Raw genomic sequence first — 22,344 nt, 5'->3', positions numbered from 1 at the left:
ATGGGGGAGGAGCCGTAGCCTCGATCCCGAAGGAAAACGCCGGCCGAGGACCAGCTTCGCGTGCGCGCGCAGACGCAGGGGGCGGAGCCGGGTCGGGATTGGCCGGCCGTCGCGAGCAGCCCTACGCGTGCGTGTGGTGCGGGCGCCTCCCCGTGCTCTTGTGACTGGCTGAGGCGGCGAGGTAGGAGATGGCGGCGTCCGCGGAGCAGGCGCGGGGTTTATTCGGCGTCGGTGTTCGGGCGGCGCTGGAGGCATGGCCCGCGCTGCAGGTGAGGGCGCCGGAGAGGGAAGGAAACTTCGAGCATCGTCCTGTCCCAGACTGACCGAGTGAGGCGGCTCCGCGCCGGGAGGAGGGAGGGAGGGAGGGAGCGAGCGGGCCAGCGTGAGAGACCCGGAAGGGGGGGGGGGGTAAGAGTGTGGAGCTGAGGGGTCCGGAAGCCGGGGGGAGGCCCTGCCCCCAACCCCCGGCGGGAGTTGGAAGTTTCTCCTCTGGCAGATTGCGGTGGAGAACAGCTTCGGGGGAGTTCACAGCCGCGAGAAGGCCCTGTGGCTAGGGGGAGTGGTCGAGGACTATTTCTTACAGAACGGTGAGTCGAGGCCGGGGAGGGGACGGGAGCCCCGAGTGGCCGAGGCCCGGGCGGAGCCTAACTGGGGCCTTTGCCTGGGGTCGATCCCTTCCCAGCCGACCTGGAACAGGAGGAGGTGGAGGACTTCCTGTCGGACATCATGAGCACCGAATTTGATACTCTGATAGAAGATGGAAGCCTGCCGCAGGTCAGCTCCCCCAAGTCACCTTCCGTTCCTCCAGGATCAGATACAAAATGATCCTGGCGCTGAGGCCCAGCTCCCCCTTGCCTTCCCCGGGTGTGAGGGTAACCTATCGGCAGAACTGTTCCTACCTTCAGGCTCTCCCCCGTTTCCTCATTAAAGTGATTAAAATCCCCTTCGTTCAGCCCTCCAGGCCTAGGCCATGCCTTCCAGCGGACTCCCCGATTTCCATCTCCCCCTTCCCCCAGCCCACATTCAGACCCGACAGGCCTGGGATTCCAGCCCAGTTTAACTTCACAGGCTGCTCAAAAACATCAAAACTCCTTCCCTTTCTCTCCCTTCGGGGTCTCTGACCTTAAACGAGGACTCAGAAAGAATACCTGTGGTGGGGGGGGGGGGTCTACCAGGTGAGCCAGCAGCTCCAGACTATGTTCAGATACTGCCAGAGAGGCGAGGAGCCTTTGCTGAGACAATTCATCACCCAGCTGGGCCAGAAACAATTGGAAGTCAGGGCCATGGCCACGGAGGTCCAGGCAGTCGACCAGACCCAAGACGCCGTCTCAGACGAGGAGGGAAGACTAGATGGGGGAGCTGAAGAGATGGAGGTGAGGAGGAGAGCGGTTGGGTTGGCTAGGCCACCTCTCCTCAACCTGATTAAAATAACTGACATTGGGGCAGCTGGGTGGCGCAGTGCACAGAGCACCAGCCCTGAATTCAGGAGGACCCGAGTTCAGATCTGGTCTCAGACACTTAACCCTTCCTAGCTGTGTGACCCTGGGCAAGTCACTTCACCCCAGCCTCAGGGGAAGAAAAAAAAAAAAAACAAAAAAAAAACCAAAAAAATCTGACATTTCTGATTGACTCCGGACCCTGGCATTCTATGCTACCCAGATCTTTTTGATCGGGACTCCCTCCCAACTCAGTCATCCGTACAATTCCCTGGTGCTGGGATTAGAGTAGGTGATTGCTAAGGATTCTTCCAAGTCAGAGACCAACCGGTACTGCCAAGGACTGAATCTAGAAAGGAATCTGCCACAGATTGAGAAAACGCCCAAATTAACATCAGCTGCGATAAGTTGTATTTTTTTTACTGGTTACACATTTTCACAAGTTATGCTTTACTCTGGTTGGGCATGAGCTGTCGACCTCTGATGGAAACAGATGGCAGAGAAACACATTTAGCCAGCATCAGCGCAAAAGTAAATTCCTGGAACGCTCCAAAGAGTCTCTCCCCACCAAGTTGACTAGAACTAACTATAGCTAGCATTTTGCATAAGGGCTTAAGGTGTATGAAGAAAGCACAACCCTGGTAAAGCCAGTGCCATTACTGTCCCGAAGCTGAGAGGTGATGACTTGCCCACAGTCATTCAAGTAGCTAGTGTCTGAAGTGGCATGTGAACTTTGACCTTCCCGACTCTTGTCCAGAGCTCTATTTGCTACATTCCTTGCTTACAAAAGGGTTATTGGTGATTGCTTTTTGAACGTATTCATTAAACCAGATCCAAACCCACCCAGGCTATCCGGCCATCTAAGGAGCATTTCTCCATCTCTTCTGCAAGAAGAGTCCTCGGTCAAATGCTTTCAGGAAATCTCCGGAAACTACACTGTTAGGATTACTAAGTGAATTCTCACCTTGTCACTATCCAGACAACCTAAGTGAGAACTCAGGTTGTCTGGATAGTGACAAGGTGAGAATTCACTTAGTAATCCTAACACTACACCCCTTATTCCCATGATCTATCATTGTCTTAACCCCTTGAGGGTAGTTTGGTTTTTTATGTTAAGGCTGGGCTCTGCAAACATCTGTAAGAAAGCCAGCCTGGACTGTCCTGGAAGTTTCTATTGCTGCTTTCTTAAGTTATTGGTTGTTGTTATTCCACGCTCTTAGCTACAACTCCGGCCCAGAATCTGTAAGATTTTAGTATTCCCACAGAGGACTGATTGAAAACAAAACATTTCACTGCCCTCCTTGCTCTGAGTTGTATAAGTTCTTGACTTGGTGGGTCTAAGCAACCGTCAGTGAATTCTAGCAGTCAGCCTGATGGAAACCTATGGGGTCTGAGTGACAGAACTACAGACTCGCATTCGGTTTGTCGTTTCTGTCCTGGTTATTCCCCCGCAGGCCTTACACTGCACCTGGGGGTCATTGCCCTCACAGCCGCAGCTCACTTCTGTACTTGCTTCTTTCCCAGGATGCAGGCAAGGGCCCAGGGCCACTCTTATACCTTGGAATGCCCTCCTAGGCCTAGGTCTCCTCATGCCATCCTGCATTTCTGACACAACAAAGCTACCAGTTGGCACCTGTTCCTGCATCCCTTCAGGAGGTCAGTTCCTTCTCTTTGGGTCTGGTGCACAGCATTGATTCTTTTTCAGTCCCTGTCTTGGAAAGCTCTGAGGCACACTCTTGGCAAGACCTCCATCCCCAGTGTCTGCAGAAATATCTGTCTCCAAAGGCTGATCTGGAAAAATGACTCGCTGTGATTTGTGTTTTCTTGGTTTTCCCCATCTCAGTTTGGGGCATTTTCTGGATCTTTGTGGAAGAGTTGGTGAGGTAGAGCTCTGCCATCAAGGCTCTGATCACTGTTTCCTACTCTAGATTTTCAGTAATCCTGATAACCCTTTGAAAACATTCTACAATTTTGCCAGGAATTGAGCTCAAACCCATTGATTTGTTCATGTACTTCATTTCTTAGCATCTTTAGAAAGTTGGACCTCGAGTCTCCTGGGGCTTCTTCCATCGTTCAGGACCTGCTTGCAGTCGCCAGTTCATTGCCCTCCATGGCTCAGCACAGGTCTGGTCTTATGTCATCAATTTCTAGCCTTAGGTCTGATCAGACAGAACATCGATAAGACCCAAGTTCAAATCCCAGTCTGAGACACTAGCTGGACAAGTCAATCTTAAGCACAGCCTGACTCACTTTCCTCAAATGTAAAACATAGCACCTACTTCACTGAGTGGTTGTGAGGATCAAACAAGATGTTTGCAAAATTTGTTTAGCTTAGTGCTTGGTGCACAGTAGGCCCTTAATAAACGTTTGTTCACACCCTTATTGTGGCCCCATCAAATGCCTGAATCTTGGTTTGGCCTTGCCTTCACCTCACACTCATCCCCCCGCCCCCTGCCATGTCACTCACTTTTCTCTCCTCTCTGACTCTTAGCAATTTCAACTCATTCTTAGCTCTCTTGGCCACTTGGCACCTTGCATATTTTTGTGTTTTCCTTTCTTATCCTCGCCCTTGATATTGTCATCTCTTATTTCTTAGAAGTTTCTTGGTCCTCCACATCAGTCTCTTTAGAGATTTTTCTTCATCAGTGCTGAGAGTCCCATCTCTAAGAAGCAAATTTCCCAAGCATTATTTTAGTTTAGATTATTCCCCCTCCCCCCACCCTCAATTCTTGGAATCTGTTCTCCTGGAATTGGGGGGGGGGGGGAAGAAGACACCTGTTGGGCCACCCAGCAAGCGTTAGGAGGGAATGGTCGATTTTCCTCATTTTTACTGAATCAGTTTATCCCTCCAGGTTAAAATAAAATCCATAACAGTAGTTTCCTTCATCATTTCCTCTTTTGTTGGAAATGATTACCAAAACAAGTTCCCAAACTGGGGCTGCTTTGCTTTGAAGATGTTTAGCTGATAACAGGGGCCAAGCCTCTGAGGCCTTTTCTCCTTTAGCAGAGACCACCTTCTGTTCCCACAATGCTTTGCTGTTCTGCATACAAATGTTTTCTTCTTGCCGAATTTCTCCTGGCCCCCCCCCAAAAAAAAAAATCTTCATAAATACTGCAGTTTTTCCACCCTCAGGCTATCCTGTCTATCCAGAGCTCACTTGGCTGTACCTCCCTTCTCTTCCATCCTTTTTCCCCTTTCTTTTGCTTCCCCCTCCCTCCCAACTCACTGGATGGATGCTGGATATAGCAGTCCTGTGTTCAGTGACAGTCATGAGGTCATCTTGGCCTCCTGTCAGGATCCCTCTTGCTCATGACCCCAACTCTGTGCCTATCTTTCTTGACAAGTAGGGACATAGCTCCTGTCCGCGGTTCCTTCTGCGGATTTATTTTCTGTGAACACATAGCTTTCGGTTGCTATTTGTCCTCCAATTGTCTTCATGGAGCTGTGTGGATGGAGGGCTTTTTGCTCCTTTTTGAGTTTAGAGTGGTTTTCAAGTCCATTATGCAGCACTCCGACCCAGTTTATTTAGAGCGGTCCTTGTTAGCTATACTTTAGGGCGGTTGGGAGCCTGCTACCTACCATCTACCATACCTGTTTATAAGCCATGGTCCCAAAATTTGAAGCTGCTTACTTCCCCAGGTTTGTTTCTCTCTTCTCCTCAGTTCAAGTGGAAATAGCACCTGTGGGCCTAAAACATCTGACTTCCGTGTTCTAGGCTTCCTCCTCCTCACAATGTCATTTATCCCCACAGAATCATCAGAAGGGAGTGGTCCTTTGGCACGTTACCAGTGTACCCGGGTGGTTGCCGGCTTATTCATGAGTCTCATAAGCTTCTCTCCTTTGTTTCCCTCTAGGTGACTGAAAGTAGGGAGTCCTCTGCCCAGCCCTGTGGTTCCCAGGCTGGTCCCTCAGCTACCACTAGCCTGACTACTGTTGGGCCTGAAGCTGCTGAAGATGGTTGGATTGTCATCCGGAGGAAAAAGAAGTGAGAGCCTAACTTTTTCCCAGTGGGCGAGGCCTGCCTTTCCACGTGTGCTCCGGGACCTCTCAGGGAAGAGCATCTCCTGAGCCTTTCGCTCAATCCCGGAACATTCCTTGCACAGCTGTGAAACTGGCCTACAGCATCTAGAGGGGCCCCAGTCCATGCAGAATCTCTCCTTGAGAGTGTTGCTTGTCTGGTTCTGACATTTACCAGTGTTGGGTGTTCTTTGGCAAATCACCTGACCTCTGGGCCTGTTTCCTTCTCTGTAAAATGGGGACAAAAATGACTTCCTGAGATGGGAGGGATAGACGTTGACTTTGCTATGCTTCTCGGAAGGAGTGGGGAACAGGGACATGAAGAAATGAAGCCTGGAGTTTTCCCAGCCTTTGTTCATCCCTTTTTTTCCCCTTTCTACCCCCACCCCCTCCCCATAACACCTGCTCCGAATTAGTCTGCTAGAAAGAGTGCCGAGTGATGTAATAGAAGGGTCACCTCTAGTCCCCACTCAAGAAGCAGAGATCTCTTTGACCCCATATGATCTCCACCCTAATTTCATTCCCTTCCTCTTCCTAGTCGACTCTCATCTCAACTAAAATAACTTCAAAACTTGTTTCTTCCTCGGCCACTCCATCCTCCACACAGTTGCCAAAGTAATCCTTCTAGGGGGCTTGGGTTATCGTCCCATCTGTACTACGATTCAGTGATTCTCTCTTCCTTCTACGATCAACTCCAAACTGCTCAGCCTGGCCTTTGGGCCCCCCTCCCCCCCTGCCTGCCAACTCTCTTCCCCATTGCTCCCCTATACTTGGATTCCTCTCCTCACTTCACTCTAGCCTCAGTCCAGAACCTCCAATATTGCCAGGCTGGGTGCTCAGTCATGGTCTTAGCAAATAGCGTGAGCTGCTGATCGGGTTTGTGGGTTTGTGGGGAACCAAGCTGGAAAAGGGCTTTCTTTGTGTCCTCAGTACTTAGTACACAATGTCTGAAAAATGTTTTCTGATTTGCTCGAGAACTGGTCCTCCAGGTTTGGAAGGCCTCCAAGGAGGAGGCTCCAAGCTCTCCAGGCAACTGCACATTGTCTGGGAGAGCGGTTCCAATTTCTAGCAACCCCCCACCCCCCACCCCCTGCACTTGCAGCTTTGGAACTTCCACACCCATAGCCCTCCTCTCCATCCGCCTTCCCTCTCGTCTCCAGTTCTGCTCTGGGTTACTAGTCTCCTGGCCTCCCTCAGATGAACACAGAAATCGGGCCCCTCAGACAGACGAATACACAGTAATTCAGCTTCCTTGGAACTGCAATCAAAACTGTATTTTTCCATTAAAACAAAACATTAGACTATCTCCTTTTGCTAGTCCCCCAAAAGCCCCGCTGTTGCCTGGTGTAGTGGTCCTGCCACTCGGGGGAAACAGGAGATGCTCAAATGCCTTCCAGTCCCAGCTGCATGCGAGGAGAGGGAAGGGCTATTCAAGGTAGGCTTTCCTCCCACTTCAGTTTTGTGGAGATGAAAATGAGACCGAGGCGGGATGGAAGTCCCAGGACTCGGAATCATCTGGAAGAGACTTTGGAGTCCCTGGCCCAGCCGACTCCATCGGGTTATAGATGAAGGGATTGAGGCTCAGAGAAAAACCGGAAATTCAGATCCGAGACTGTTAGGGCGGGACAGAACCTTAGAAACCATCGCTTCCGAACCCTTGCGGGAGAGAAACGGGTCCAGAAATAGGAAGGGGGATGATGGGGCTTGGCACATCTGGGACTGGGTGGGGGGGATCCCAGAGTCTGACTGCGAAACGTACTTTCTCAAAGCCATTTAGTTCTCCCCAGCACCTAGTTTATAGATGGCAAAATGGAGGCCTGGAGAGAAGGGGCCTCGACCCCTAAGAGTGTAAAAGCCAGGGGAACATTTTGAGGAGGAGAAAAGCCCAGATGCAAGGACTTAGCACCACGTGTCAGAGTTGGAGGGGACCTTGGAGAGTCGGCCAGCTCACCCACTTTGCAAAGGGTGAAACGGGCCGTGGGGCATGCAGCCTGCCCAAAGTCACAGCACAGCTGAGGCCTTTTATATAGGGGTGTAGGGAATGGGGAGGGCGGCTCTCGTTTTACTTACCACCCCGCCCCAAGTGAAAAACATGAGGTTGGAAATTACAAAAAAACAAAACCCCTCACATTTGGCTACAATGTCAAAAGAGCGAACCCCGGAAGAGGATCAAAAGTGGCCGTGATCTGGAGTTCAAGTAACAAGGGGTGAGTAGCTTGCCAAGGGGTGCTCAGCCCTGGGGGCCCTGCTTGGAGGTGGAAGGAGGGGCTTCCAGCTCTGGGCCTGCTGCTATTGCAGAGGTCGCCGCCGCTGCTGCTGCCGCTTCCTCCTCCTCGTGGGACTCGAGGATGGAGGGGCCCACCTGGAGCTCATCCCCCCGCCCAGCTCGGGCCAACACATCCATCCACCGCCTCTGAAGTTCCTCAGTCTCTGGGCTGAAGTACCAGGCCAGGTGACTTTGGGTGATCTTGAAGACGTGGCGCCTCTCCTTGTGCTCGTTGGCCTCTGGGGCCCCCACCTCAAAGCCAATAAGGGGCAGGCTGCGCTGGGCCTTCACGTCCTGGGCGGGACAGATCAGGTCCACGACTCTGGTCTTGGTGGAGCCCCCCCATCCCTATCCCCGGCCTCCCTCCAGTCTGAGATTTTGCATAGGAGTTGCTGGACATGGTCCCTGGCCCCGGAAGCCCGTTTTCCCACGCTGCCCCTAATGATTCCTTGTTTCTCAATCCTTTCTGTGGTTGAGTGGAAGCCCAGCTCTCATTGGGAAGCATTCAACCTGTGTCCCCTGTGCTTCCTCCACCCCCACTCTCTTAGGCCGCAGAAAAAAAAGATAGGAAGAGAGGGGAATACGAGAGACCCGAGGGAAAAGAGGAAGGATGAAGAGGAGGAAGGGGAAAAAGTAAGAAAGAGGTGGGTGCTGACAAAGGGGGAACGCTTTCCCCCCCAGTCCCGGAGGGAGAAACTGAGGTGGTCCAGGGGGAGAAGAACTGGGAGTAAAGTGCTCTGTTTATGACCACCCGGAAAAGGGAAGATGGGTGTCAGGCCAGGGGAGGGGAGTGGGAGAGGAGACAGTCTCACCTGAGGGGCTCCGTAGATGTAGAGAACAAGGGGCTCACTCTCGGGGACCACAAACCAGGCCTTATGCCAGCCCTTGGCACCTTTCTCCATGTAGTGCATGAAGCTGCAAACGAGGCTGTTCTCAGCAGCCACTGATGCCTGTTTCTAGGCCGGGAAGGAAGCCAGGGTTAAGATTAGAGGTCTGGGTCGGAAACCCCAAGGGATGGCCCGGCTGGCCCCCTCCCTCGGGGCCGAGGACAGAAGGCTCACCTCTAGGATGGAGCGCCTCCGTTGGGGTGTGTTCTGTCCTGGCATCGGGCTGGGTCCCTGGGCCCCACGCAAGGCAGTATAGCAATCCAGGCACACGCGATTGGAGCGGTTGTTGTCATAGACCAATCGGGCCCTGAACTCGGAACATTTGCCACACACCACCTGGGAGGCGGGCCGGGAGAGACCAGTGGTCAGGACCCTCGGCCTGCTTCAAGGAGGCCAACGTGGGGTGGGGGGTGGGGGGGACAGCTCAGGGCAGGGCAGGCTTTGAAAGGAAGAAAAAAGGAAACGTGAGAAGAGGGAAACCAGAAGCTCAGGAGGGTTAGGGGATGCCAGCTTTGGCAGTTGGCGGGGAGGTTGGGGATCCTGGGCCACCGCAGGCCTGGCCCATACTCACGTGGCCACAGGCTTTACAGTGGTGCCTCCGTTTGGTGATCGGGTTGAAGGGCTCCTGGCAGCACATGCACATTGTCACCTCCTTCTCTCGGATGGGTGTCGGGGCCCGCTTCCCAAGGTCCACATTCTGGGGGGAACCCCGGCCCCCGGTGAGTCCCCGTGAGAGCACCAGCAGGCTCCCCGCTCTGCGTACTGTGACCCTCCTACACTGTCGTCTCGGTCTCACCAAATAGAGGTGTGAGTTCTGAGCCTGACATTTGAGGCTCTTTGGAGTCTGACTCCAGCCTCCATCTCCTAGGCTGCGAATCTGACCCCTGACCATGACTTGCCCCACCCTGGGCCTTCCTCCTGTGTCACTGTGGGCCAACCCCAAGCCCGGGAAGAGCTCATTGGGTGGCTTTGGTCAATGTGTTGCCCAGACGAGTTGTGGGCCTGGGACAAAGGGAGAGGAGAGGGGTTTGGTGGAAGAGCAGCGAGCCACCCCTTGCAATTACCGGTGAGCTAGGGGGAGTCTCGTCCTCCTCTCGGTGGGCTGAGTTAAACAGTCTGAAGGTCTCCAGGGTGCGCTCGTGCTTTATGAGGGTGGCGTGGATGGCCTGGCAAGGAGGATTAGAGCTCAGAGGTGAGAGGGCACAGGGGAGAGATCCTCCCAGAAAGGGACCGGGGATGTGGAAGGAGACTTCCTTCTCATAGGAACTGAGCTGCCACTCCTGCTCCCCGCCCTCCGCCGTCTCTCTCTGCCTCTGGAGAGGGGAAGGCTGAGGAAGCACAGCCAGGAGAGGGCCTGGATCTCTGGGAATGGAAAGCACTTCAGGGCAGGAAAAAAAAGTACCCTGGGTCGTAAGGCAGGTCCCTGCCTTGGTACTGTCGGTGACCTGCTGTGGGATCCTGGACACCTACCTCTCTAGGCCTCAATTTCCCCCTTTCTAGAAGGAGGGGATGGATACTGCACATGGTGTCCATTGGTTTGGCTTGTGACCAAGGAGAGTTGGGGGGAGGAAAGGACAGGAATTACAAGAGGGGCGCATGACTTGGACAGCTGCCTGTGGCCTCCCTCCCCCTGCCCCTTGCCCCTCTGATTTCTCCTGTCCTTATAATGCTGTTGAGGCCTGACAGTTGCCTGGGCTGGGCCAAGCTTGGAGCCAGCCGCCGGGAGCCAGAGCCGCCCAGGGAACTCATTACCTGAATCCAGTCCTTCTTCTCTTCCTCAGTCCTGAAAAAAACCAGACAGGAAAAAGCTCATTGAAGTACGAGCGAGGGACGATCTGCCCACTTGCCAAATGAGGCAAAGTTGCAGCGTGGGTAGACGTCACTGGCCAGGCTGCTTCTCCTGCCATTAAAGCACCCGACTTTTACGTGCCCAGCACGTGGGGGGGAGAGGGGAGATGGACCAGGGAAAAAGAGTATGGCCTGCCTTGGGCGTGGCAGCTGGAGCTTCTCCTTGGAGAGGGAGAGCTGGGGACCTGTCCATCCTGCCCCCCAAGCTGCCTCACAAAACGAGAGGCACCACGCAGAGCTTTGGGGAACGGAACCATTTGCTTTGTGGAGAAGGGCCGGCTGGGAGCGGCCGAGCCTTTGCCAGCTCCTTCTCCCATCGGGAGCCGAGAAAAGCCGTTGTGGACTTGCCCATCCCAGGGTGAGGAAGTACCTTGCCTGCAGCTCCAAAGAACGCTGTTTCCCAGACACCAGGAAGGTTCGGGGCAGGTTCAGGTTGGAACTTTCCTTCAGCTGGTGGAAGACACGGAGAACGTCACGGTGACCCTCCCTCAGCTCCATCAATCGTCCATCTCACCATCCATCCGCGTGGTCCCCCTGACGCCGAACCCAACCCCGAGGCCCACTGGACCCACCTCAAGGCCGTCCACATCAATGCAGGCTCGCACACTGAACTTCTGGCCCAGGAGTCGAAGCTTGGGGACACAGTACAGTAGGCGGTCGTTGAACTGGGAGGTGAAGAGAGGAAGCATGTAGGGGAAGAACGCGATGAAGGAGTGGAACTTCTTTGGGCCCCCAACCCCCTGCTGGGCCCTGCCACCCTTACCAGGATGAGGTACCGATCTTGAGTGGTTCCATTCTTGGCAGACAGCTTGAGGATGTGGCCCTCCTTGATGAGCTCATTCGCAGGACTGACGATGTCCTCCTCCCCTCCCAGCAATTCGTAGACCTTCAGGAGTTTGTGCATTCTCTCCTGGGGAGATGCAGGGGCCAGGCCCGCCGGGGTGAGGCTTCGGCCCCAGACGCGCCCCCACCCCCTTCCCAGCTCAGGCCAGGGGGCCCACGGAGCCTCACCATCTTGCGTATGGCAGCGTTGGAGTGCTCAGCTGCGGTAGCGATCAATTCCAAGGATTCTGGGAGGCATAATACAGGAGCTTCAGATGGGGGGCGAACCACTCTGGGGCAAGAGATGCTTTCACCAAGAAATTGGGAGTAGGAACTGGCCCTTGAGTTTCTTCCACCCATCCCACTCCTTCTGGAAACCCATCTATGTAGCCACTCGGCACCCAGTGATCTCTCTGGAGGAGAAATGCCCTGACGCGCGGCGCCCCCTCCCCCGGGACACTTACTCTCTGCATCCTTGCTGTCCGGGGAGCCGTGAGGAAGCTTGAGCAGGTAGTCTTTCAACAACAGCTCGTAGCGGGGGATGCGCTGCACGGGTTCCAGCATGTGGTGCTGCAGGGTGAGGTTCCCACAGGCCTCCTCTTTCTGGGGAGAGGGGGCCAGGCTGGGGTCAGTCAGAACCCCATGGTGTGGCAGCTCCGAACTGAGAACCTTGGAGGGGGACCCCTGCTCACCTGCACCTCATGGATGATGACCTTGAAAGGGGCCGAGCGTTCGGTCCACGTGTTCACCAGCTCCACGGCCCTGTCGAAGTTCTTGACGTACTCACCATACATCTTCAGGAACGGCGCCAGCTTCTGCAGAATGTCCCCGATCCGAGGGTATCGGTCCCTTTGTGGGGGCGGCAGGAAAGAAGAGGGTTGGAGACACCCCTTCTCCTCCCCCTTTGAGGACTGACCTTAGCTTTAATCAGCAAACTGGCCCGCCTTGTTCTCTTGATTCTGGAAACTAGAAGCCCACCAAGCCCCGCCCCCAAACACTCTACAGGAAGGAACTGAGGCCCAAGGAGTGACTTTGGGACAAAGCTGGGGAGGAGCCATGCACCCTGAGACTGTGCAGAGCAGCCTTTGGAAACCTAGTGCCTGACGCGGCCGCCCTCACCACTCCTCCATGCGCTTCTCGAGCTCCGGCAGCAGAAACTGCTGGTGGAAACAGTAGATGGAGCAGATGTTGGAGAAGATGCCGTGGACCACGTCGGCTGGGAAGGAACTTCGGGTCCGGGCCTCCTCTAACAGCCGGGCACAGAATACCTGGCGGGGTGGAGGCGGAGCTGTACCCGGGGTCGGGGAGCGCCCTCTGACCTGGCGGCTCAGGCGGGGAGGTTATGGGGATGGCGGCAGGATGCTGGAGTTGGCGTTAGAAACTCAAAGGAGGCAAGGGGGAAAGGGCTCCGGAGTTTGGGTTGATCTTGGCCTTTGGCTTCTGGTGGAGTGATAGCGGTTTGGGCCTACAGGTGTGATCCCAAGGAAGCTTGGCGTTTACCCTCGGGAGTGGGGGGCTAGCTTCAGTTGGAAGGGCCAGGGTTGGAATCAGGATGTGCTCCCTTGGGGTTCACTTCGTGGCCTTGGGTTTGAAGCAGGACTGCCAGTGGTGGCAAGATTTCCCTAAGGAGCACCCTCTGCTGAGAGGTGGAGGCCTGGGGGCCCCAGGAGCAGAGGGTGGCCCCCAGGGGGCGGTGCCAGAGGGGCGCTACCTGGTCCAGGAGGTGCAGGCGTGACACATAAGCCTTTTCCGTCTGCAGGAGTTCGTTGGCAATGTGAAACACCTTCTGCTGAACCGTGAGCTGTGGAGAGGACCCGGTGGGGGACATGAGGGCAACCCCGCCCAGAATCTCCCAGCCCCCAGCTGGGCAGCCGCAGACCAGGGGCCCCGTGGTCCTGGCCTGCGTTTTCCTATGGGCTCCCCGGCCTACCTCTGAGGAGTCCTGCCTCTCCATTCTAGGCCTGGGCAGCCCCTCTCTCCCCTCCTCTTCATCTTCCTCTTCTTCCTCATCCAGGTCACTATCTGCCTCCGGGGGGCTCTGTGGGGGCTGCAGAGGAGCCGCAGGGAGCGGGCCCCCGGGGGGTCCCGGCGTGGCCTCGGCACCCCCCTCACCACCACCATTGCCGCCCCCGGTGGCGTTGGCAAAGCAGGTCTCCTCGCCGGCGGAGGGCGAGCTGATGCTTCCGATGCCACTGTCTCGGTTGGGCACCTTCTCCCCCGGAGCGGACAGGAGGGGGCACGGGGAGCCCTCTCTGGAGTCTGGCCCCGTCGTCAGCTCGGAGGGCACAAACCCCCCTGCCTCAGGTGCCAGGATGGCGGGCTCTCTGGAGGGGGGAAGACCCGCGGCCAAGAGCAGTCAGAGCCCTCCTGCTTCTGCTCTCACGTCACACCCTGAGTCCACGCCCCCCCCCACGCCCAGCACTTCCAGTCCCAGGAGCCCCACCCTTGGCCCCTGGGTCTCCAGCCCCAGTGCCCTCTCACCTCTCAAACCTCTCGATCAGGGAGGACACAGCTGAGCCCCCTCCAGCTGCCTCAGCCCGAGGCTGCGAGGCCTTGGTCAGCCTGGGGTCTGCGGGGAGCGGGCGGGAGGGAGGCGGCGGGATGGGTTCCAGCAGGGGGGCCAGCCGAGACCCCAGGAGGTGGGCTGGTTTGGGGGGCACTGAAAGACAAATTGGAGCAGGCACTTGGCAGACCCTCTCCTGTGGGAAGCCCTCCCCACTCCCCCTCATTACTCCTTCTCTTTCCTCCCCATCCCCCCCCCCCAAACACTTACCCTGAGGCTTGGGCCCTGGGGCCCTCTTGGAAGGGGAGGGTTTCAGACCAGGGGTATCTCCAGGCCTTCCCTGGGGGGTGGGGTCCAAGGAGAGACTCTTGACCAGTAGCCGTGGCCCCGGGAGCAACCCTGGGAACAACATAAATGCGGGGAGGATGCCATGGAGCCCGGGCCAAGCTATAGACCCGGGCGGGCGCAGGCTGTGCTCATGAGCAGGCACGGCCCACCGCCAACTGCCTCGGGTGCACCTTCCCCATGGGGGGGGGTCTCTGTCTCCCTGCCCGGTGGGCACTAGGATCCTAGGGCCTGAGCTGCCACAAGGGCTTCGCCACTCCCTCCATTGCCCCCTTTCGGTCCTCTGCTAAGGAGCAGCACAGGGATTCGGCTCCCAGGGTGCACCTTTTCAGCTCCTATCCAAGGGGGGGGCAGGGTGGGACGGGACAGGGCCGGCCACGTCTGGGACGGAGGGATGTGACCAACCGCGGGCCCGATCTGGGAACGAGAGGGATGACCTGTTCTGGGGAGAAAGAGAGAAGTGGGGTGGGGGAAAAGGGACAGGGCTGAGAATGACCTGAGGAAGGGCCCAGGGAGACAAAGATGGCAGGGAAGAAGGCGACAGGTCTCAAGGCAGGAGGGAACCGTGGCAGTTTCTTGAGCAGAAGGGTTGAGTTTCAGCACAGAAGGTGCCAAGGGCCTCCCTTGCCCACCGAGGGAGCGTTGAGTCATGCCCCGATTCCAGAAAGCAGATGTTTTAGTACAACAGCCTTTGGCCTGGCGAGGCTGGGCCCCCATGCATCCTTTTGATGCCCTGAGGAGGTCAAGCTGGGACTGTGTGTGTGTGTGTGTGTGTGTGTGTGTGTGTGTGTATGTATGTGTGTGCGCGCACATATGTGTGTGTGTGAGATATCTCCCCCCCATCCCATGCCCTGCCCCTAAGAGCTGGTAAGATGGTGGAACAAAATCCAAGGCTTTGAGAAAGCTGGGGCTGCTTGGAAGTGCCAGCGTTGGGCTCTCGGGCCTTGGTTTCTGATCCTGCTGACAAGACTTCTTTCAAATGTGCAATCAACTACCCACCAATTAGTATTTATTAAGCACCGGCTGTATGCAATACATCGTACTAAGGGCTTCTGGAGGTCCTTCACTACTACTGAGAATGCTGAGTGCATGTGAGGGTGACTGTGCCATCCTCATGGGGGAAACAGTGGAGAGATTGCACCCCCACGGTTCCCATCTCTGGCTCTTCCTGGACAGCCAGGTAAACAGGGGCTGTCTTTACTCCCATTTTGCAAACGAGGCCACGTACAGTCCGGCCAATGGGAACACAGAAGAGAAGCGCTCCCCTGCCCCCAAAGGCACCCTGGAGCACCGGGATGGAGACATGCCATTGGGCTGGGAGGGCGCAGAGGTAGCCACCCACACTCGGGCCTCAACATCCCCCCCCCCAACTCTGCCCGTTGAGAAGCCCCTGAGAGCCAGCGGCCAAGACAAGAACAGGAGGCCATGGGCCGGTTTAGCAGCCACTGTGCCGGGCACCGGGCTGGTGTTTTGCCCACTTCATTTGGTAGCACCAGGAGAAGAAGCGGGCGGGCCACAAAAAGGCGCTCTTGGCCAGGTGGCCACTGACTCTAAGTCTGAGGTGGAGTGGGGGAGAAGGGCCTAGGCATGCTGCCAATGGCTGCTGGTGAGAGGAAGAGGCTGGCCTCCGTAACAACAGGGCCCTCCCTCCTCCACCGCCACCTTCAAGGCCTACAACAGGCAAATGCAGGACAAGCAAAATTTGAACCTAATGGCCCCCAGTCTCAGCAAAACCCTCCTGTGATCCTTAGGGTGGAGAAACATGCGCGTGGCAGTAATGTCAGGTGGTCTGGGTCGCCAACGGGCAACCGGAGAGGGAGGGAGGCGGTGGCAGAGAGAGAAAGAGCAAGGGAGGAGGAAGAGAGAAAAGACAGTGGGCTGCAAGTGGAACAGTTGTGGGTGCTCAATCTGTGGCCCTACTGTGCTAAAGGACACACGGAGGCCGGAGTGGGGAGGGCTGGGAGCGGTCCAGAGCTCTGCTTCTCTCTGGAGACGAGGGCTGTGGTCACATGAGTCCCTGAAGTCCGGAGCGAGTTGCCCTTAGTGCCTGTTGTCAAACTGGGGGAGCTCTAGCTGGTGCCTAAGGGAGGTTTGGGCAGGGAAGGGGGTGCCACAGCCTGTCCTCCACTTGGGCCTTCTCTTTTCCGGCTTAAAGAATTCAGCCGAGCCTCAGTTTCCTGGGCCAGCCAATGCCCTCTGCTTGTTTTTGCCCCAGCCCACACCGGCTGCGAAGTCGGGATTGGAAGCGGGGTGGGCCCCGCTGTCTTCTGAGCCAGGACAGACTCCTCAGCTCGAGAAGGCCCAGTCCCCCCGGGGTTCTTGTCCAGCTGGCTTCTACCTAGTCCTCTGCTGGGCCCTTGAGGGGAGCGATGGTGGGGGTTGGCGCTTTTTCTTCATTTGCCCTCACAAAGGCTGACTCTGGACCTGGGGGCTCCTTTCTTTCTTCAGAACCAGGCCTCCAACCCAAACCAGTGTGATTGGAATGGGCCGCCCACAGGTCCTTGGCCAAGGTCACTGGGTGCTGAGCGACTCAGGCAAACCCCAAGGGGCTTCCCTTCCCGTGGCATCCCTTCATTTACTTATTTCTTTAGATCTCTGGGACTTAGCTAGAGAGCATTTCCCTTGCCTCAGTGGCACTGAATGTGGCAGGCAAACTCAGACTTGTATGAAGCATCTGGAGCCATCTTGATCTCTCTCTAGCCACTGGCCCCAGATGGCTCTGTGGGGGGAAATCAGGCAGGTGACCTTGCCCAGCCCTCCCTCACTTGCATGTCACGGCGTCACCTCCCGGACAAGCCCGAGCACCCAATCCATCCTCGGTTGGTGACTGAGCTTTGGTGACCCCAGATCCAGCGGGGGGCGAAGCCTTTCTGCCCCATTCAGCAAGGGGGGAACCGGAGTGATCTCCCCCGGCGGGGCCCTAGACCCAAAGGCACACGTGTATCCCGCCCCATCCCTGCCCTGCCATGGTGAATGGCACCTCCGGGAGATTCTGACTTTGCCCCAAGGAGCGAGCCATTCTCCTGGGGCAAGCGTGCGGGGCCGGAGGCCGCGTGGGGTGAGCTTGAAGCCTCGTCCCCCGCAGGAGGGTCCACCCGCCACCGGTGAGAGCGGAGGCCTGAGCCCTGGTCCCGAGTGACAGGTGTTTCCTTCCCCCGCCAGGGCCCCTCGGCCCCACCAGGCAAACATCTGGCCAACTTCAGCTCCACATCTGTCTAAAGCATTAGGGAAAGTGGGGCTGGTGACTCAGACCTTGGGAACTTAAAGGTACAGGGTCCCTTTTCCTGGAGGCTCTGCGAGGAGCCAGCCTTGGCAGCCCGCCGGCTCTCTCCCCGCTCTCCCCTCTCCCCAATGTTCCGTGGGGGAGACTGGGCCTGCACACCCACTTTCTGTAATTGGAGTCCCAGACCCAGACAGAGACTGGCTCCCCAGGAGGGAAATCTGAGAGTCTGATTTACTTTCCAGATAGGGGCTTCTGCAGACCCGAGCACTCAGGCGCAGGACTGGCCCTCCCGGCCCTTCCCGGAGTGGGCACGCTCATTTCCTCTCACGCCCAGCTTGGATGGCCCCTGGCATGTGACCCTTCTCCACCGCCTCCGATCCCGCACCTGCCGGGCTCCCTGACAGCAGAGCTCCTTCGCACCACTGAGCCTACACCGGACGGCGGCTCCGCTCGGATGACCCTTTGAGACCCAAATCCAGCCTTTCCTCGCTCGCGCCGGGCCTGAAAGCCCGCCACAGTCTGGCCCCCTTTCCAGCCTTTTCCAACATTACTCAGCCTTCCGGCCAAACTGGCTCCTTCGCCGTTCCTCGAACCTGACACTCCACCTCCTGTCTCCTGGCCCTTGCCAGGCTGTTCCCCAACCCCCACCTCCCACCCCCAGCAGCTGCAATGCTCTCCCTCCTCAAGGCCTCACCTTCCCAGCTTACTCCCTGTCCATCCCAGTGGCACGGTAGGCACTTAAGAACTGTTCCAACTGAACGGAACCCTAGACCTCACCTAGCACAACTCCCTCGTGTTCCAGAGGGGTTCAATTAATGTTTTCTCATCACTTCCTGAATTTTCGAACCCAATGAACCAATGAGTACGCAGGGGTGGGATTTGGAAGTTTGCGGGTGCCCCAGGTGGCAAGGCTGGCGCTACCCACTGGGTGTCCCAGCCTTTGTGCCAGGGCCATTCTTGACTCTTGCCATCTCCCCCAAGATGTAGAGCCGGGAGCTGGGCAACCATGTGCTAACTGGGAGATGGGAAGGGGAGGAGGCTTAGTGTAGCCCGGTCCAGCCAGACTAGTCCCAGCTCTGCCTCAGGCTGGCTTTGTGGTCTCGAGTCAGCCTCGGTTTCTCCCTCACAACCATAAGGGTGCCCCGAGCCTCTTCTCAGTCATTCTCCCATCTTTCCAGGCCAACACCTTACTCTCTAGTTACACAATTCAAGTCTCCTCCTTGGCCTCTGGCCTCCCCACTGCCACCAAAGTGATTCTCCCCTGCCCAATAAGTTCCTCTGGCTCCCTAGTACCTCTAGAATCCCAGACAGACGGCTCTAGTAGGCTCCACTAGGCCCCAGCTGCCCCTTGGGCAGCGGAGTCAAACTGTCCCCGGATGTGAAGTCGGACTTGTGCCCACCTCAGGGGCCTTGGCCCCCTTGGATGGAGAGCTTCCCTCCTTCCTTCTGGCCTCTTGCCATCCTGAGTCTCTTTCAATAACCACCTTCTCTAGGAAACAAAGCCCTTTCTCCCTCCCTCCTCCCCCCCATCCTGCCTCTACCAGGGAGCCAGCTTTATCCCCCGAGCTGACAGACTGGGGAAGTGAGGCATACAGGTGAAATCAGCGCTGGACCCTTAACTACAAGGCAGACCCCTCGAGTGGCCTTTTCCATTCACAGACTACCAACAAAAAGAGCTTCCTTCATCCTTGGGGGGGGGGGGCAAGTATTTAGATACAGATTCTCCCCCCCCCCCCCCAAGGAGAAGGAGGATTCTCCCTAGGGAGTGGTGGAGAGTGTCTCCATTAAAAGTCAGAATAAGATAGCGAGTCTCAGGGCTTCCTCAGTTTCCCTCATCTGTCATCTGGTCCCACTTCATGTGACTCAAGGGAAACTGAAGCAGCCCAAAGTGGGGAACTAAGGTTCTTCCCTGTATACCAGAGCTGGGAAAATTGCCTCCCCTGCCAAGTCACCTCTTCCTCCACACAGAGGTTTCAAGAGGGGGAGACCTGCAGAGTCTGGCCAAAGGAGGCGCCAGCCCCGCTCCGGGACGGCAGCCAGATCTGGGATCTCTTCCCCAGCAGCCAGCGCCCGGTCAGCGGCGGCTGCTGTCCTCATTAGGGGACGTTAGTGCTGGCTGGCCCTCATCCCTCTGGTCTGCCTCGGAGGACTGGCTGGCCACTTGCACTGGTCTCAGCCTCAGTCGCCTTCTCTGGAAAATGGGGAGAAATCAACATGCCCGGGACACGCTGTAGCTCCCTGCGGGCCTTGGAGGGATCAGTGTGGATCCCGGGCCAGGCAGGGCCCATCTCCGTGCCTGTATCTCCCTTTCTGCAAAAGGAGAGCTTATCTAAGGGCCCTTCAAGCTCCCCATCTACCTCTGATCTCCAAGGGGCCCAAGTGGGAGCCCAAGCTTGGCCTTCGAGGCCCCTCCCCAGCAGGCCTGGGCCCTCTGGCCAGCTCCCCACTGCCGCCAAAGAGGTACTTCGCCACTCAGTGAGTTCTACGCCTCCCTACAGACTCTCTGGGCAGCACCCCCAGGATGCCCGGCCATCTGCCCCATCCCCGAGGCCTCGAGTGGCCTTTTCCATTCATGGGGGTTGCCAACAAGAAAAGCTTCATCCTTGGGGGGGGGGGAGCAAGTGTTTAGATGCAGAACCCCTCCCCCCCAAGCGAAAGAAGGATTCTTCCTAGGGAGGGGAGGAGGGTGAAGAGTGTCTCTGTTGAAAGTTGGAATAAGAGAGTAACTCTCAGGGCTTCCTCGGTTTCCCTCATCTGGTCCTACTTCATCTGACTCAAGGGAAACTGAAGCAGCCCAAAGCAGGGAAGGCCCTTAGGGTCAAAGACCCTCTGAAGTGGGCAGGTGAGGATCACTGTCCTAGAACTGGGGAGGGGCCCTGGAAGTCCCCCGAGTGCCGCCCCTGGGTTCAGATAAGGGTTCCGGTCAGGGGGCTGATGGGCCCCGAGGGGCCGAGCCGGGCTCGCCATCCCCCGCCCAGCGGTGCCACTTCAAGGCTCCGGCTTCATGCCGGTCCCACTGCAAGCCCCTGGGACCCAGGCCAAGTTGGCGCATCCTGCCCCGCTCGCCACACCTCTCTGCTCCAGGCTGGGCTGGTGCCCCCAGGGCAGCCAGGCCTTTGAGGCTACCTCCAGGAAAGTCCTCCTTGCCAGCTCTCACCAGGCCTAGGGCCTGGCAGGCTACTGAGGGCCTCCTCAGCTTCTGCTCCACCGGATGAGAGGTGGAGATGGGGATGCCGGGCTGGGCTCTGACAGGGGCCCCAGGATCGCGGAGTCTCTGAGCTCCGAAAGGCACAATGTCTGGCGGTGCAGCGCGAAGCCCTTCCCGGAGGGGGCCCGAGGGCCCTGGCACGCTGGGGCCGGGAGGGGGCTGCGCTCGGGGCTGAGCTCCCCAGCTCTCACCATCCAGAAGGCTCGTAGCCTCAACTGGTTTCTCCATCATCCCCCCCTTCCCCCACGCCGGCACCAAGCGGGCCCCCCTCCCTCAGCATGGTCCTCTGGAGACTTAGGGGCGCTGCCCGTGGCGTGGTCTGACCCCCAGCCTGGGAGACACATCGTCAATGGGGGGCCCCCGGCTGAACAACTGTCCGGCTGTGGCTGAGCCAGGGCAAAGGCTGTGGGGAGCGTGCCCCTCCCTGGTGCTGCTGGACCCTGGCTCTGTAGCAGAGCGGCTCAAAAGGAGTTGCCTTTTGGGCTGCTGAGCTCACTGAACTTGTGGTCCACTCAAATCTCCAGGTCTTTTTCCGGAAAAGTGCAGCCCGGTTTGGGTATCCCCCTGCTCTGGCTCCCTGGGTCCTGAAAGTTTTCTTTCCCCCAGGATTCAAACCCCAATGACTGGCAGAGCCCAAACCCTGTGGCAACAGGAGTCCCCCAGGGCCCTCAGTTTCTTCCCCTGGAAAATGAAGGAGTTGGGGTTAGGTCCCAGAGGGCCTCAGCGTATCTAGGGGTCACCTGGGAGGGAGGGAGACAGAGGAGAGCGCAGCGCAGGGCCCCATGGCGACCCTGCCCACTCGCCCACCTGTCCTGCCGTGCGCCCGCCTGCCCGGACCCCCGCCCCCCACGCACACTTCACCAGCGGCGGTTCCACAAGCCACTGTCCGGCCACCTGCCGGGCTGCCCCTCCAGGGCTCCCCCCAGCCCGGCCCCAGCGCTCCCCCCCACGTCCGGCTCACTCACCAGGCCTGGGTTGGGCCCCCTCAATGTGGCAGGAGAATCGGCCGGGCCGCGGGGGCCGCGGGGGCCCCGGGCTCCCTGGGGGGGCGGCCCCGCCACTGCCCTGCATCCCGCTGCCGCTACCCGAGCCCGCTGCCCTCCTCCTCCTCCTCTTCCTCCTCCTCCTCCTTCTCCTCTCCTCCTCTCCTCCTCCTCCTCCTCCTCCTCCTTCTCTTCCTCCTCTCCTCCCGCCGCAGCTCCCGGCTCCCGGACCCCGGCGTCCCCGGTGCCCGGCCGCCCGCTAGGGGCGGGGGCTGCGGGGGACAGCGGCTGGGGCGCGGGGAGCCGCCGAGCCGGGCATGGCGGGGCCGGGCCTGGGGGAGGGGGCCGGGGCCGGGGCGCGACGTAGATCCGGGCGCGGCGGCTCCGGGGGGCGGCGCCCCCTCCCCGGTATCCGGGGAGGAAGCTGCCGGCGGCTGGCCCCGCAAGGGGCAGGGCCGCGGAGGCGGGCTCTTCGGGGGGAGGGGGCGCCTGCGCAGGGGCCCCGGGATTCCCCCAAACCCCAAGCGGCTCCCTCACAGTCCGCAGAGGACGCCGTCCCTCCCTCCCCACCTCCGCCGATCGGCCCCTCCCCCTACTTCCCGAGTCCCCCCCCCCATCGGTCCCTCCCCTAGTCTCCATCGACCCCTCCTCTTGTTTCCAGGGCCCCCCGTCCGCCCCGCCCCCTACCTCCAAGCCCCCCCGCCGTCCCTCCCCCTGCCTCCAAGCCCCTCCCCCCTCGGTGCCGCCCCCTGCCTCCAGCGGGGCGGGGGAAAGGGGGCTCCCATGGACTCTGTTTCCACAGGTT

At 58.1% G+C, this 22,344-nt stretch overlaps 2 protein-coding genes across 4 annotated transcripts; one reads left to right on the top strand and one right to left on the bottom strand.

The window, feature by feature from the left end:
- The first annotated feature begins 116 nt into the window (after window positions 1–116).
- TSR2 (TSR2 ribosome maturation factor) lies at window positions 117–6,756 on the top strand. 3 transcript variants are annotated; one of them, XR_012484153.1, is made up of 7 exons: window positions 117–269; window positions 497–587; window positions 683–774; window positions 1,176–1,373; window positions 2,961–3,092; window positions 3,462–3,560; window positions 5,292–5,413. XR_012484153.1 is itself a non-coding variant. In XM_074278231.1 (5 exons), the coding sequence occupies exons 1-5, from the start codon at window positions 189–191 to the stop codon at window positions 5,424–5,426; spliced, it is 597 nt and encodes a 198-aa protein (XP_074134332.1). In that variant the 5' UTR covers window positions 117–188; the 3' UTR covers window positions 5,427–6,431. The 3 variants fall into 3 exon arrangements, 1 of the variants encoding a protein (XP_074134332.1); XR_012484152.1 differs by lacking the exon at window positions 3,462–3,560 and having other exon boundaries at window positions 5,292–6,756; XM_074278231.1 differs by lacking the exons at window positions 2,961–3,092; window positions 3,462–3,560 and having other exon boundaries at window positions 5,292–6,431.
- On the bottom strand, window positions 6,703–21,678 carry FGD1 (FYVE, RhoGEF and PH domain containing 1). The gene is made up of 18 exons (XM_074278230.1): window positions 21,522–21,678; window positions 14,051–14,179; window positions 13,759–13,936; window positions 13,208–13,601; window positions 12,989–13,078; window positions 12,397–12,545; window positions 11,970–12,126; window positions 11,742–11,880; window positions 11,467–11,525; window positions 11,219–11,365; window positions 11,028–11,120; window positions 10,826–10,905; window positions 10,360–10,390; window positions 9,672–9,773; window positions 9,179–9,304; window positions 8,782–8,943; window positions 8,533–8,676; window positions 6,703–8,014 (listed from the first exon to the last, which is right to left on the bottom strand). The coding sequence occupies exons 1-18, from the start codon at window positions 21,625–21,627 to the stop codon at window positions 7,685–7,687; spliced, it is 2,616 nt and encodes an 871-aa protein (XP_074134331.1). The 5' UTR covers window positions 21,628–21,678; the 3' UTR covers window positions 6,703–7,684.
- Window positions 21,679–22,344: the final 666 nt, after the last annotated feature.

This window comes from Sminthopsis crassicaudata, chromosome X (assembly GCF_048593235.1).
Source record: "Sminthopsis crassicaudata isolate SCR6 chromosome X, ASM4859323v1, whole genome shotgun sequence".
Taxonomy (NCBI): domain Eukaryota; kingdom Metazoa; phylum Chordata; class Mammalia; order Dasyuromorphia; family Dasyuridae; genus Sminthopsis; species Sminthopsis crassicaudata.
Note: the sequence above shows the minus strand (reverse complement) of the source record. Positions and strands in the feature narration are given on the sequence as shown.